Source organism: Rhinoderma darwinii, chromosome 5 (genome assembly GCF_050947455.1).
Source record: "Rhinoderma darwinii isolate aRhiDar2 chromosome 5, aRhiDar2.hap1, whole genome shotgun sequence".
Lineage (NCBI taxonomy): Eukaryota > Metazoa > Chordata > Amphibia > Anura > Rhinodermatidae > Rhinoderma > Rhinoderma darwinii.
The window spans coordinates 286,131,103-286,147,502 of NC_134691.1; the positions used below are offsets into that span (position 1 = coordinate 286,131,103).

The window sequence follows — 16,400 nt, forward strand, 5'->3', positions numbered from 1 at the left end:
CGCGCGCTCACCTGTAGCGCCCCGCCCACTAACCCTTGCGTCATTAGCAACGTCATTTGCCGGTTGCCCCCCCGTTACTCCGCCCACTGTCGCCTTAACGTTACGTTTTACAAGGACTGTTTATTGCCTTCATTTCCTTCCCCACAATATAGCGATCTACTCGGAGAAAGTAATAGAAGAGACTATAAGAAAGCTAGAGTGTCCATAGTTAGTGTACGCAACATCACGAGCGCCCCCATGCGGGTATTTGCGTGATTAACCGCTTCCTCTAAAAAAATGTCTTGTCGCAATGACGTGTGACGGCCGTAGGCCCCGCCCCTTGCATGCGGCCAATCAGCGCTGTGTTCGACTGGGGTTTGGCGGTTACGCTATGGAAGGAGGTGTCCGGGGAGTTGCGCTGTGTGGCTGAATTTCAAGGAAGGAGACGGCACAACGAGCAGGAGGAGGAGTGTAAACCCGCTCCTTCCACCCTCCATCGCTCACCCGGTGCGGAGTGTGACCCGCTGGAACAGGCCGGACACTGTCACCTCTGACGCCCTCCTCCGAGGCTGGAGGACCTGCATGCGGGGGGAGGAGGAAGCCTGACACCCAGCAACGCTCTGCGCACCATGGTGTTCCTCAAGCTGCGGGAGCAGGTGAGAGGCGGCCCAGGTTATCCCGCTGCTGTCATTCAGGGGCCTGCCAGGCTGCAGCTATGCCCTGCCTGGCACCCTGGTCACTCCTGCATTGTGCCCTGGTCATGTACGTGTGCCACAGCCCACGCTCTCTACGTATGATGTGCTATTTGCATGGTTTGGTAAACTGTTTAGGCAAGGTGGTCATGTGCCAAGGGCAGAGCAGCATTGGCATGGATTTCCTGCTACTTTATCACAAGGTCTCTGGGTAATGGACAAAATGGCTGTGGGGTGCAGCACTGCTGATTTGGGGTGTATTCACACTGACCGGTATCTATCCCGGCACGTCGTATGATGTCACGGTTTCTATCTTGTGCACATGTCGTGAAACGATATATGGCGGATGGTGACAAGGTTACGACAGGTGTAGAAATTGTCACCTTTTATAAAAAAAAATCCCATTGCTGTCACCGCACATCCATTTCTATCATCCCTAAAGAGTAATGTTGTGTTTGCGGTAGGCGATCGAGAAAACGGTGTCATTTATGCCTCAGAAGATTCTCTAGCCAATTAATAAAAAGGTTCTGATCGGGAAATAGTGTGAACCCTGTAGAACGTTGCCCCCTTTCCTATTGCTGGCTCCTGGGGAAAAAAAATCAAACTGGCACCTAAAGTCCCCTATCTAAAAATCCACCTGAATCCTAGTAGTAAATACTGTGCCATCTTTCGTATTGTTGGCACGGATGAACGCCCGACCTCTATATGTGATGACACCTATAACCATAATACATTTATACACCGTGTTCTCTGGTCTTGATTGCGGTGCCTATAGAATCCAGAAAGTCGCAGTTTATTCACGGCCGCTTGTTGTTTCTTTGGGCCTTTACCTTCAGTCTGTGAGGATTGTATCCACCGCCAGTCCTGGCACCGCCTCAGATAACAAGTCAGACAATCTCACGTTTATTTTAGGCTAAAGTGAGAGGGACAGAATTAGACAAGACTAACGTGTGGCGCTGTATCTATAAGAATACATTCGTGTAACGTGACCGTGTTCTATGTATGGCAGAATATTCTTCCTGATTAGGATTCTATATAATGGTTACCGCAGTTCTGTAGATGGTTACGTGTTGAGGTATACAGGATGCTGTATTTGCATGCTTGCCCTCCCTTTTCTTTTTTGGTTTATGCCTTCCTGTGCTGTGACGGGTGCATTTCCGTAGAGTTCAGTCACCTGGATGTACGCATGAGTTCCTTGCCAACCCCGCACCTCCACCTGCCTGACTGCTTTCACCTCCATTATTTACTAACCTGCTCTATGTGCCATTCATTGGGTTATATTTCGCTTCTCTGCCACCTAGACGCAGGGTAGCGGTTGTTGAAGGTCTCTGTGATAACATGTTCCTCATAATTCATCGCTCGTTGGTAACTAGTCTTGTACTTATTGTATTTTATTTTTCTACATCTACCATTGTTTGTTGGGTCCCTAAATTCCACATCAGAATATCTTCGTAAATCGAGGGTGGCGTGGCGACTTGTGCTATGCAATGACCGACACGCGATTGTACAAGGATGGTCATGCAATTCTGGGCACTCCACTTTTTCTCCAGGTAGGAGTCTGTCACACAACAGTACTGAGACATGGTCACTGTTTGTTTTCATTGACATTGATGGGGTATGATTACCACCCGGCAGCCTTGACTGTAGGCTTATTGTATCCCCTGTGTAACTCAACGTATGTGAAACAGTTGCTGCCAAGTCTTCAGTAACGTTGCGTCCCTTGGCATCGGGCTAGGCTCACGTCTGCGTTTGATTTTCTGCTCTGTCAGAGGAGCACAACAATGGTCATACAAGAAGCACCGGTTCCGTTGCGCGATGGACACCACCGGCGGCCGACAAAAATCATTGACTTGGTTTTACCGGAAACAATAATGCAGCATGTCGCGCCGTTTCTGGTATTTTCAGGCGGAGCTGCGATGCAGGCCCCTAACTGGGTCTCCAACGCAGATGTTAACAAGGCCTTAGCATTACTTTTGTTTTGAAGACATTAGTCTGGTAAGACATACTTACATTTTAGCAGTCAGACTTATAATACATTCACTTTTAGTGGTATGTTAACACGGAGGAAATTTTGTGGAGGATTCCGCCGCAAAATTCCGCCTCCCGTTCATTTCAATGGGAGTTGGGAAAAATAGGCGTCCTGCTCGATCCTCAGGCAGATTCCGCCCGAGCCTCCCATTGATGTAAATAGGAGGGAGGAATAGTTCCACTCTGAGTTTTGCAGAAGAACCCGCCACGCAAAATCTGCCGTGTGAACAGGGCCTTAGGCCTAGTTCACAGGTTTTTTTTGGCGCTGTTTTTGACGTGGACACTGTGTTGGAAACCGTGCCAAAAAAACTTCAAAAATCGCATCTCATTGATGGACGCTCACTGAAAAAAAAAAAACTGACGTGCTCTTTCTTCCTGTGGTTCCGTCTCTGACCTCCCATTGAAATCAGAAGGAGGCAGAGAAAGCGTTTTCCGTGGTGTTTTTTGCCTGCAGCGCTCAAGGGCCATAAAAACGGCACGAAAAACACATCGAAAGCCGCGGCAAAAACAGTGCAGGCTGGTTAAAATCTGCCTGCAAAAAACTCAGTGTGAACTCCGTTTTTAATTTATCAACTTTTTTTACAACCCTAAAGTTTCTGTTTTAAGGGGGTTTTACACTGGGCGATTATCAGGCAGACGAGCGTTCATATAACACTTGTTGCCTCTAATTGCCCTGTGTAAAAAGGGCAGCGATCAGCAGATGAATGACGAAACGCTCGATTATCTGCTGGTCGTATTGTTTTAAAAAAGTAAAATGTTATCATTGTCGGCAACACATCTCTCTGTGTAAACAGGGAGACGCGCTGCCGACATGATAATGTATGTGGACGAGTGATCGGAGTAACGACCGCTCGTCCCCAGCCATAGCTTCATGTGACAGGAGCAAGCGAGCGCCGCTCAGTGATGTCTCGTTGATCAGCGCTCGCTGCACCGGCCCAGTGTCGGCTGGTGTAAAAGGCCCTTTACTTACAGGAACGATCTGATACTGTTTTATGCCTAGTGCAGAAATGGAAGAACTAGAAGTCTTACATCCGTCAGGGTCTGCACTAGGAAGGAATAACACAATGAGGGTGATTTACTAAGCACAGAAAAACTGCTCTACACACTGTGCACTATATTTATTATGTGGTTTAGACACTCTGTGCACCTTTCCGGCCCATTTTAACAAGTGTTTAGTATAAGGGGTGTGGCTAAAAGGAGTTGTAAACTTCGCCACATTTATTGATTTAAAGTACGCCGGCCAAGATACGTCAAATCACCTAGCAAGATACGCCAAATTTATCTTACAGCATGCTCCACTGTGAGGGTATGTTCACACAGTGTTTTCAGGCATATTTCGGGGCGTTTATGCCTCAAAAAACATCTGAAAATACGGAAGCTGTACGCCTACAGACATCTGCCCAGTGAAATCAATGGGAAAAACAGCATTTCGTTCAAATGGGGGCGTCTTTTTGCACCGCTGTTTTAAAAAGTGGAGCATAAAAAGACGCTCCGTAAAAAGAAGTGCATGTCACTTCTTGAGGTGTTCTTTGGAGCTGATTTTCCACGCCTGAAAATCAGAGGCTGGTTTCTCTGAAAACGGCTCCATAATGTCAGACATTTTTTGTTAAGCGTGTGAACATATCCTGATACATTTGGTGCAGTTTCTGGCTGTCTGGTCTGGTTTTATCATGTATTTCCTGGATTGTTCCTTTTCAAGGGCTTGTCTTATCGTAGAGGTTAGTGGGGTGTCAGGATATATGACCCATGTCTAAATAGGCTAAAAACAAGTGGAGATGAAGTGTCACTTTCCTGGCTTTACTTCCAGCTTGTTCCAACAATTGGTCAGGTGAGAACAGTCAGACCTCTTCCGATCGGACATTGGTGGCATATTCTAACCATATGCCACCAATGTCTGATGAGTAGCTTCCCACCCAAAATGTAGAGTGGCCATATAAAATCAGAATTTAGAGCAGTAGCCAAAAGTTTATTAATTACGGTATGTCTTTTTTACTTCGAGATATTGGTAGTTTTGTTGTTATGGTGGTCATTTTTACAAAGGTGACAACAGGAAGTGCAGCGATTTTTGTTGTCCCCTTTTGAATGAACTTCTTTAAAGAGGCTCTTTCACCACATTATAAGTGCCCTGTCTCCTACATAAGGAGATCGGTGCTATAATGTAGGTGACAGCAGTGATTTTTATTTAGAAAAACGATCTATTTTTACCACTTTATGAGATATTTTTAGCTTTATGCTAATGAGTTTCTTAATACCCAACTGGGCGTGTTTTTACTTTAGACCAAGTGGGCGTTGTACAGGGGAGTGTATGACGCTGACCAATCAGCTTCATACACACCTCTCCATTCATTTACACTGCAGATGGCGATATAGCTATATCGCTATGTGCAGCCACATAAACACACTATAACGTTACTGCAGTGTCCTGATAATGAATATACATTACCTCAAGCCAGGACGGGATGTGTATTCAGAATCCTGACCACTACTGCATCGTCTCTGTGATTTACAGTACAGCAGGCGTAGTCTCGCGAGATTACGCTGTAAACTGTCACTCTCAGCGAGATCTCGCTGTGCTGTTCTGTTCTGTAGTCTCACAGAGACGTGCAGAGAAGTGGTCAGGATTCTGAATACACATCCCATCCTGGCTGGAGGTAATGTATATTCATTATCAGGACACTGCAGTAATTTTAGTGTTTGTGTATGAGGCTGCACATAGCGATATAGCTATAGCGCTATCTGCAGAGTAAATGAATGGAGAGAAGTGAATGACGCTGATTGGTCAGCGTCATGCACTCCTCTGTACAACGCCCACTTGGTCTAAAGTAAAAACACGCCCAGTTGGGTATTAAGAAACTCGCTCATAAAGTGGTAAAAATTGATAGTTTTTCTAAATAAAAAGCATTACTGTCACCTACATTATAGCGCCGATCTCCTTATATAGGAGATAGGGCACTTATAATCTTGTGACAGTCTCTTTAAACACTTGTTAGCTGACAAAATGGCAGCTGACCGTAAGGCCTTATTCACACGAGCGTATTTCACATCCGTGTTGTGCGTGTTAAAACAGAACGTCACACGGACCTATGCAATTCAATGGGTCCATTCAGACATTGTGTTTTTCACGCAGCGTGTCCGTTGCGTGAAACTCACTGCATGTCCTATTGTGCGTTTTTTGCGCACCACTCACTCATTGAAGTCAATGGGTGCGTGAAAATCACGGACAGCACAGGGACGCACCTCCATGTGCTGTTTGTGACCCCCGCAACTTTTGCTAAAGAAATTATGAGAAAAAGAAATACGCCTCCTTCAGGTTTTTTTTTTTTTTTGCTGACTTAAAAAACGTGTGAGATACGGATGACATACTCGTGTAAAAAACAGACGCGCGCTGTACACTGTCACACGGAACTGCAACGCAGGAAAAACGCAGCTCTTTTTACCCGTGCAAAACTGACACGTTCATGTGAATAAGGCCTAAGTCAATAACAAAATTAAAATTTACAGCTAATTTATAGGTGCAAGGAGGCAGATTTGGGTTGAGTAGTATATTGTATGTTAACACGTTTTTTTCCAGATATTTTCGCAACTGAAAGGTGGTTTTCCCATAATCAGATATTTATCACCTATCCTTTGCTAAATATGGATCAGTGGGGGTCCGACTGCTGGGACCCCACTGATCACAAGAATGGACTTGCCTTGCAGCTCCTGGGATCTCCATAGGAATGGAGCAGTAGTGTGCAAGCTCGGCCACCTCCATTCATGGGGCTGCGGAGCCCTATCTTCGGCAGCTCCATAATCATGTCATTTTCTCCAATAACCGCAACCTAGTGCTTACAAGAAAGGTCCAGGCTTTCCAGACAGGGTATGTTCACACAGGTCGGAAATGCTGCGGAAAAGTCTGCAGTGTATCCAGAAATCGCATAAAAATCTACCCAAATATACGCACCAAATCAAGCTTGTTTTGATCCGTGTATCTGGGCGGTTTTTCTGCGGAGAACAGCCCACAATTAAATAAAAACACTATACTCGCCTCTCTTGGTGCTCCTATAACGTCACAGCAGGGTGCCTGTACAGGGACCAGTCATTGGAGCAGGGACGAGTCTACGGGAGCGCCAGGGGAGGGTGAATACAGCCTTTTTACTTTGAAAAAAGTGGCTTTATTGTTTTGAAAATATTAGGTTTACTAATTTTTTTTACTTGCAGAATTTGCGGCGGATACGCATCTAATCTGCAGCAAATTCCGCATCATTTGGCATTTGTTGCGGTATTTGGCGATTCCGCAGCATAACTTGATGTGCTGCAGATTTAAAATCCACACCGCAGGTCAATTCTGAGCGGATTTTTCCTCTAGCATGTGGATGACATTTCTTAAATTCCACTAAACTGTTACTGTAGTATGTTGCAGATTTTCTGCCCGCAAATCCGGAAGGAAAATCTGCAACGTATTCACCACGTGTGAACAAATCCATATGGTGCACATCTTTCCCATTTACTGGAGCGTTCGGCTGTTTGTCGTGTTCCACTGTTAATGAAGTCCATGTGTGACACAGATGCTGTTCACACAAATGACACACAAAAGCACAATTAAAAATGGCTTTTCTAAGGGGTCATTCAGACGAGCATGCTCTGCGACCGTGTTCTTTCCGTTGAAATAACTGACGGCACACGGACCCATGGAAGTCAATCGGGCTATTCAGACATGCGTGATTTTTTACGGAGCGAGTGTAAGTTGCGTGAAACTCACTGCATGTCCTATATTGGTCCGTTTTTGCGGACCTTGTTGCTCATTGAAGTCTATGGGTGTGTGAAAAACAAGGACGACATCCGTGTGCTGTCCGTATTTCACGCGTCAGTCGCTAACGAAGTGCAGAGAAATAAAGGGAGGGCTTGCAGAGGAGAATCACTGACGTGAAAAAACGGATGCCACACGCAAAGCACACATGCGTAACGGAAAGCACACCTAAAATGCAGGAAATACGGTCCGTTTTTTGCGCATGCAAATCAGACACGCTCGTGTGATTTGAGGGCTCAGATTCTAGTAAAAGGAGGCCAATGAATGGAAATGATTTGACTGATGTAAATAAATTTGCAGTCCTCCATCTTTTTGGTGAGCGTGAACCCCCCCCCCCCCCCTTAACTTCTTATCAAAACTGTCTAACTGAAAAACTGGCCTTGCCCATATCAACCAATCACAGCGCAGCCTTCAAATCTCCAGAGCGAAGTACAAACTGAAAGCTCCGCTCTGGTTGCTATGGGCAACCAGGCCAGTTTGTCTGTCAGACCGTTTTGATAAATGAGGCCAATAGTTCTTAGATGTTCAGAGTTTTTTTTTTTTAATGGCAACACTCAAAGGCACACTTCTAGATGGCTTTATTAGTCCTGGGGTGCAGTGAAGCCTTTTTTGCACACAGCAACCAGAGTTCAGTGGGGATTTTTCAAAAATTCACTCCGAAAATGAATGCTAAACTGTGATTAGAAACGACAAGATTTCACGTATTCCTCTTTTTGCTTTGAAAACATGAAGGTAAAATAGAGCAGCATATCAAAGTGAATGTTACCCAGATCTCCACAAGTTTATAAAAATAGATGGACTGTGGGAATCCGTTCACCTCGCTGTAAACTATGGTCTCCCCCCGAACACAGAATGTGGACCTCTGTATCCCACAATGTCAAACTATTCATTTTCTTTTCATTAAAAAGGCTTCAGCGTATTTGATAAGAATATCTGCAATAAGAATAAAGTGATGGAGAAATAAAGGACTAAAGTGATGTGAAATAATAAAGTTTATTTTTATTTTTTTAACTAGAACTATAAATAAACTGAGCACACAGACCAATGTGTTCTTTCGTCTCCTCAACTTGGCCAAATTGTTTAAGTAGGCAGCGAATTGCGATAAGTGGAAGGCAGAGACTCCAATCCATCTGACCCTTGTTTCCCCCGATAGGAGGCATTGGGGGGTATTCTGGCTGTCCCCATACACTTTAGATATTTATCGCTGTCAATTGCCGCCGCACACAGAGAGGCTGCGTTTACTTCTAGAGAAGCAGCATGGATGATCTTGCTGAGAGCGGAAGTCTGTGATCACACAACATAAGTGATGAATTAAATGAAATATTGTGCCAGATTTACTAATGCTGTGTAAGATTTTGACCGTGTAAACTTAGATCTGTGGTTCTCGCTATATGAGAAATCTGGTGCATCTTTCTAAACACTTATTTCATCCTTGTACCAACTCTTGATTGGCTTGGATTTTGTTTGGCACAACTTAACACCCATATACCGTCAAGCCATGCCCATTTCCCCACTAACTCATGCCCTCTTTTCTAGTGAGGCGTAAACATCCAAAATGCACCAATTTGTGCCAAAATTTGGTGAATTTTTCAGACATATTTATTTACAGTAGTAAATCTGCCCCAATATATGCAAGTCCGTACCTTTGAGCAGTGCAGGTTGTTATTTAGCTTTCCTACGCTAGGGCACAGTTATGATCAGTGGCTGCATTGCCTATTGGAGGTCTGAAATTCACCGCGTCTCTTTAGAGAAGTCCTCCCCATGCTTTACACTACAGCTCAGGTTGTTCAGAATGGTTGCTATGTATAAATGCAACCTCAACCAGAAGGTACACGAAGAGCTGACTCGCGTTATGTCAAATTGCAAATGTAACTTTCTTGCGACCTGAAGATCTATATTCCCTATTAGGGTATGTTCAAACAGATTTTTTGTTTTTCCTTGTTGGAATCAGTGTAAAATAATGCCCCAAATCTTCTTCCCATTGATTTCAATGGAACGCAGCATGGTTTTTTTTCCGGGACGAATTCTGCTCTTGAAATCAATTGGAAGCAGTAAAAAAAAAAAAAATGGACTTTACAGATAAATAACACAAAATAAAAAAAATGCCTCAAACTGCCTGCATTTTAAAAGCCACCTACAAAATTCTGAAGGAGATTTAGGCGAAATTCACACGAACGTCAACATCCAGTTGCAAATTCTGCCGTGTTTACGCTACGTGTGGCTATACCCTTGGGATATGGATGTTATGGCCAGAATTGTTCTGTGGAAAAGACTGGTTCTTCTCCCCTTTTTTTGTAGTGGCCACCCCATGAGAAATGTGTGGCTACCCAATGCTTCAGAAGTTGCAGCAACTGATTTCACAACTATTAGTTGATCGCTGAGGTGACTTAATTTAGGAAAGGAGATTTCCAGGTGGGAAAATCCTTTTTAAGTACTGGTTGACTTGAGAACTTTAGCCTTTTTCTGAGGGTTTACCAAAAATTAAAGAAGGGAAAAGTAGAGCAGTTGCCCATATGACCAGTGACTTTGCTGCAAGTGATGAGAAAATTCTGCTGCTTTGTTTCATTACTACAATTTCCAATTTATAGGCCTTATTCCTCAGGCCATGGAGGTTGAAATATCAATTGACAACATTGTTTATTACGCCCGTCTGCAAAGAGAATTTGCTAGTTGCTGCTTTCATTTCCCAAAAGGCCACATAAAAATGATATGGGCGACTGCTCCACCTTACCTATTTACTAGTCTGGATAAATGTGGCCTAGTGTGTTGGTGCAGGATTTATAGGAAAGCCCTGACCACTTTACTACACTCGTATATGGGGACTTATGGATCATAATAACTAAAGGCCCCTTCTGTTCACACAGTATTCTCTAGTTGTGGAAGTCCCGGACTGATAATGTTAGTCCTAGTTCTGCATTATTGTGCCAACTGCCGTTTCAACAAATCCCCTTAAAGGAAACCACTCCTTTAAGTTATCATCATTAGAACATATGTACATGGCTGCCATCGGTGTCTAGGCCTCATAGACACCTGGTTAGAGCCCATTGGGCTCCAATCCTCTGTCTTGGACCCCATTGTTTACTTTTGGTAGACAAGTAGAGGGTTTCATAATCATTTTGACATTGATCTGTGGGATACATACCACGTATTTGGTGGGTTCCTGAAGAATGGGGTAACTAAACGAATTGGGGCTATTTTTGCACACTAATATTGCTATTTAGCACGTCTAATGGGATGACTACTAGATGGCAAGTGAAAACTGACAGGCGTGGGTGGACCCCTTTTTGCCTCATTTGTCTAGGCCCCTGACAGGAGTACCACCTCTACTGCTCTGATGGATGAGTCTCCTTTTTCTGGACCCCTCTATTGGCCTTTTAGTTTTCATGATCAGCGGCTTTTGGATATATATCAAAATGTTACATTATATTTTACCCAGGTGTTCTTAATTTGGAATTAAAATTTAAATGGATGTGTAGATCTATCACGGTTTATGCAGTGGTAACAAATTCTCCTTTCCCGATCCTATTCCATGTTCAGCCGGTTGACATTTTTGGCTTGTGGGAGGAAACCTCTGCAGCTGGAGAACATCCAACCTCCATGCAGACGTTGCCCCTAGTCCGATCTGGACTTGAGTTCTGCTAAGTAACCGCTGAGTCAGTGGAGGAGAATTGTCATAACTAATGCAAAGGGCAAGTGGAGGAGTTGTCCATAGCAACCAATCAAATTGTTTCTTTCATTGTTAGAAAAATGACAGCTGTAATTTGGTTGCTATGGGGAACTGTTCTATTTCTCCTTTACACAAGTTTTGATAACCCCGCCCCCCTTCAATGTGTCTCCCAAGCCATCCTGTACTCCACTGTATGCAGGAGTTGTATGTTTGACAATGACTTTCGTTGCACAGTAGCCTATGCTGTAGTATGTGTTTTTTCTTTTTGTATTGCAGAGCGTGCCAGCCAGTGTTGTTTTGAACAACAAAAAAGTATCTAAATGTGTTTACCTTTCAACCATATGCAAAAGGACAGGCATCATTTGGTCCATAAATACTTAGGCCCCATGCACACAAACGTGCTTTTGCGGCCGCAATTCCCCCGAAAATCCACAGGAGAATTGCGGCCCCATTCATTCCCATGGGGCCATGCACACGTGGTTTTCACGGTTCGTGCATGGCCCGCGAGCCTGGACCGCAGAAAGAACGGGCAAGGCTTATTACGGCCGTGTTTTGCGGTCCAGGATCATTGAAAATAATGGGCGCAGCCATGTGCATGGCTCGTGATTTGCTCGCGGCTGACAGTCCGCTGCCGGCCGACCCGCAAATCACGGCAGTGCACATGACTTTGTTCGTGTGCATGAGGCCTTAGGCCTTATTCACACGACAGTGAAAAACGGCCATGTGATGGCCGTCCTTTTAACGGCTTTCACATGGCCGTTTTCAGAACAATGATATTCTATGGGTGCATTCACACGGCCGTTTTTTTAACGGCCCGTGAATAATGGCCGTCAAAAAATAGGACATGTCCTATTTTTGGCCGTTTTAACGGCCTGACGGCCCCCATAGAAGTCAATGGATCCGTTTTTAACGGCTGTCAATACATGTAACAACCGTTAAAAACGGATCTGTTACATGGGGACTGGCAAGGGAACTACTAGTTCCCTTGCTGGCTATCGTTGGCATACTCACGTTTGCGGCGCTTCTTCACGTGTGGTCACTCGTCTTCATGGGTTTGAAGGCGCCTCGATGACGTAATCGCCCCGTCGCGCTGCCTTGCCAGATCCCGTGCAGACGAGTGACCACAAGTGAAGAAGAGGAGAGACGGCGCTGCTCTCGTGAGTATGTGGCACAATCTACAGGGAGGCTGGTGTGGCATCTACAGGGAGGCTGGTGTGGCATCTACAGGGAGGCTGGTGTGGCATCTACAGGGAGGCTGGTGTGGCATCTACAGGGAGGCTGGTGTGGCATCTACAGGGAGGCTGGTGTGGCATCTACAGGGAGGCTGGTGTGGCATCTACAGGGAGGCTGGTGTGGCATCTACAGGGAGGCTGGTGTGGCATCTACAGGCAGGCTGGTGTGGCATCTACAGGGAGGCTGGTGTGGCATCTACAGGGAGGCTGGTGTGGCATCTACAGGGAGGCTGGTGTGGCATCTACAGGGAGGCTGGTGTGGCATCTACAGGGAGGCTGGTGTGGCATCTACAGGGAGGCTGGTGTGGCATCTACAGGGAGGCTGGTGTGGCATCTACAGGGAGGCTGGTGTGGCATCTACAGGCAGGCTGGTGTGGCATCTACAGGGAGGCTGGTGTGGCATCTACAGGGAGGCTGGTGTGGCATCAACTACAGGGAGGCTGGTGTGGCATCATCTACAGGGAGGCTGGTGTGGCATCATCTACAGGGAGGCAGGTGTGGCATCATCTACAGGGAGGCAGGTGTGGCATCATCTACAGGGAGGCAGGTGTGGCATCATCTACAGGGAGGCAGAGGCAGGTGTGGCATCATCTACAGGGAGGCAGGTGTGGCATCATCTACAGGGAGGCAGGTGTGGCATCATCTACAGGGAGGCAGGTGTGGCATCATCTACAGGGAGGCAGGTGTGGCATCATCTACAGGGAGGCAGGTGTGGCATCATCTACAGGGAGGCAGGTGTGGCATCATCTACAGGGAGGCAGGTGTGGCATCATCTACAGGGAGGCAGGTGTGGCATCATCTACAGGGAGGCAGGTGTGGCATCATCTACAGGGAGGCAGGTGTGGCATCATCTACAGGGAGGCAGGTGTGGCATCATCTACAGGGAGGCAGGTGTGGCATCATCTACAGGGAGGCAGGTGTGGCATCATCTACAGGGAGGCAGGTGTGGCATCATCTACAGGGAGGCAGGTGTGGCATCATCTACAGGGAGGCAGGTGTGGCATCATCTACAGGGAGGCAGGTGTGGCATCATCTACAGGGAGGCAGGTGTGGCATCATCTACAGGGAGGCAGGTGTGGCATCATCTACAGGGAGGCAGGTGTGGCATCATCTACAGGGAGGCAGGTGTGGCATCATCTACAGGGAGGCAGGTGTGGCATCATCTACAGGGAGGCAGGTGTGGCATCATCTACAGGGAGGCAGGTGTGGCATCATCTACAGGGAGGCAGGTGTGGCATCATCTACAGGGAGGCAGGTGTGGCATCATCTACAGGGAGGCAGGTGTGGCATCATCTACAGGGAGGCAGGTGTGGCATCATCTACAGGGAGGCAGGTGTGGCATCATCTACAGGGAGGCAGGTGTGGCATCATCTACAGGGAGGCAGGTGTGGCATCATCTACAGGGAGGCAGGTGTGGCATCATCTACAGGGAGGCAGGTGTGGCATCATCTACAGGGAGGCAGGTGTGGCATCATCTACAGGGAGGCAGGTGTGGCATCTACAGGGAGGCAGGTGTGGCATCATCTACAGGGAGGCAGGTGTGGCATCATCTACAGGGAGGCTGGTGTGGCATCATCTACAGGGAGGCTGGTGTGGCATCATCTACAGGGAGGCTGGTGTGGCATCATCTACAGGGAGGCTGGTGTGGCATCATCTACAGGGAGGCAGGTGTGGCATCATCTACAGGGAGGCAGGTGTGGCATCTACAGGGAGGCAGGTGTGGCATCATCTACAGGGAGGCAGGTGTGGCATCATATACAGGGAGGCAGGTGTGGCATCATCTACAGGGAGGTGTGTGGCATCATCTACAGGGAGGTGTGTGGCATCATCTACAGGGAGGATGTAAATATTGTCTAGGTGAACATGTGACCTTCCTTTGGGTGTTTTCAGGGGGCTGGGACAAAAAAAGCCTGACCAATGAAATTCATCAGTTTTTTTAACGGCCATGAAAAACTGATGCAAAATGGATGTCAAACGGCCATTAAAAACGGACAGATGGACTTGAAACGGATGAAAATTTAGAGACACACTGATGCAAAATGGCCATGAAAAACTGACAGTTGATCAGTTTTAAATGGACATTTTTTTTCACTGTCGTGTGAATAAGGCCTTAGGCTATGTTCACACGACAGTGAAAAAAAAATGTCCATTTAAAACTGATCAACTATCAGTTTTTCATGGCCATTTTGCAATTTTCATCCATTTCCAGTCCGTCTGATGCGAAATGGATGTCAAACGGCCATTAAAAACGGACCGTTTTTCATGGCCGTTAAAAAAACCAGATGAATTTCATTGGTCAGGCTTTTTTTGTCCCAACCCCTGAAAACACACAAAGGAAAGTCACATGTTCACCTAGACACTATTTACAGCCTCCCTGTAGATGATGCCACGCGCCTCCCTGTAGATGATGCCACGCGCCTCCCTGTAGATGATGCCACGCGCCTCCCTGTAGATGATGCCACGCGCCTCCCTGTAGATGATGCCACGCGCCTCCCTGTAGATGATGCCACGCGCCTCCCTGTAGATGATGCCACGCGCCTCCCTGTAGATGATGCCACGCGCCTCCCTGTAGATGATGCCACGCGCCTCCCTGTAGATGATGCCACGCGCCTCCCTCTTCAGGTAAGGTCTCTCGTCTTCACGGGATCTGCGAAGGCGACGCGATGACACTCACCGATGGAGCTCGTCTACACGTGTGGTCTCTCTTCTTCATGGGATCTGCGAAATGTGGCGTGATTACGTCATCGCGTCGCCTTCGCAGAACCCGTGAAGACCAGAGACGTCACCTGAAGGGGTCGGCGCTGCATCGGTGAGTATGACATCGAGCCGCCGATAGTAGTTCCCTTGCCAATCCCTATGTCACAGATACGTTTTTAACGGTTGTTACATGTATTGACAGCCGTTAAAAACTGATCCATCGACTTCTACGGGGGTCATTAGGCCGTGAAAACGGCCAAAAATAGGATATGTCCTATTTTTTGACGGCCATTATTCACAGGCCATAAAAAAAACGTCCGTGTGAATAAACCCATAGAGCATCATTGTTCTGAAAACAGCTGTGTGATGGCCGTTAAAATAACGGCCATCACACGGCCGTTTTTCACTGTCCTGTGAATAAGGCCCTATGTGTACTTGGCAGTACATTTTTGGATACTCTGATGTAACCAATAAACAGTGTGGAAGGCGCTGGCTTAGTTTTTTCTTTTTAAATAGATTTAATCCAGTTTGTGTTTGGGACTCATTGAAGAAAGCGTTTGGGCAGTTGTGCTGCAGTTGATGACTTGATGTTTCTGTGAAACCAGTGTTTTTTTTTGCCCTCTTTGCCACAGTTCAGTAGTGGGTCCGACAGGAAAGACTTGTTCCATATAACGTCCCTCCCCTCTCCAGCACACTAGAAATAATACTTCAAAATTTTATTATCACAAAATAAACAGTGAACTTGTGCAATGCGGGCCTTGTGTTCGTACTTAAAATAAAGGCCTGGATAAAGGAATGTAAACATTTTCAAAGAGTCGAAAGTATTCCAAGTATTTTTTTCACATTAAATAGTCTAAGAGCCTGTTCACATCAGCGTTGTCTTTACATTGAGCGGTTCCGTTGGGGGAACCCCTCAACGGAAAGGCAAATGGAAATCTTTGCTTACGTTTTCATCACCATTGATCTCAATGTTGACGGAGAATTTACTAATGGTTTCCGTTTGTCACCGTTGTGAAAGTGTCCGTTTTTTTTGTGACGGAATCAATAGCGCAGTCGACTCCGCTTTTGTTTCCGCCCAAAAAAAAAGGAAACCTTACGGAACGGAGCCAAATGGAAACTATTTGCAACGGAATCATTACAATTGAAATTAATGGTAATGCAAAGGGAAGCTTTGGTTTCAGTTAGCCTTACCGTTCATGGGTTCTTCCAACGGAAAGGTCTAGTGGAACCCATGAACGGAAGAGTGACGCTGATGTGAACAGTCCCTTAGGCTAACATCTGTTATTGACCTATGTGATCAAGCTGAAATATACAGT

At 46.2% G+C, this 16,400-nt stretch overlaps 1 protein-coding gene across 1 annotated transcript in view; it reads left to right on the forward strand.

The window, feature by feature from the left end:
* The first annotated feature begins 94 nt into the window (after positions 1–94).
* Positions 95–16,400, forward strand: part of ANKRD28 (ankyrin repeat domain 28) — a 134,358-nt gene continuing 118,052 nt past the window's right edge. The window contains exon 1 of the mRNA XM_075827237.1: positions 95–635. Within this exon, the coding sequence (XP_075683352.1) occupies positions 609–635 (27 nt within the window). The 5' untranslated portion in view covers positions 95–608. The remainder of the gene's footprint in view (positions 636–16,400) is intronic.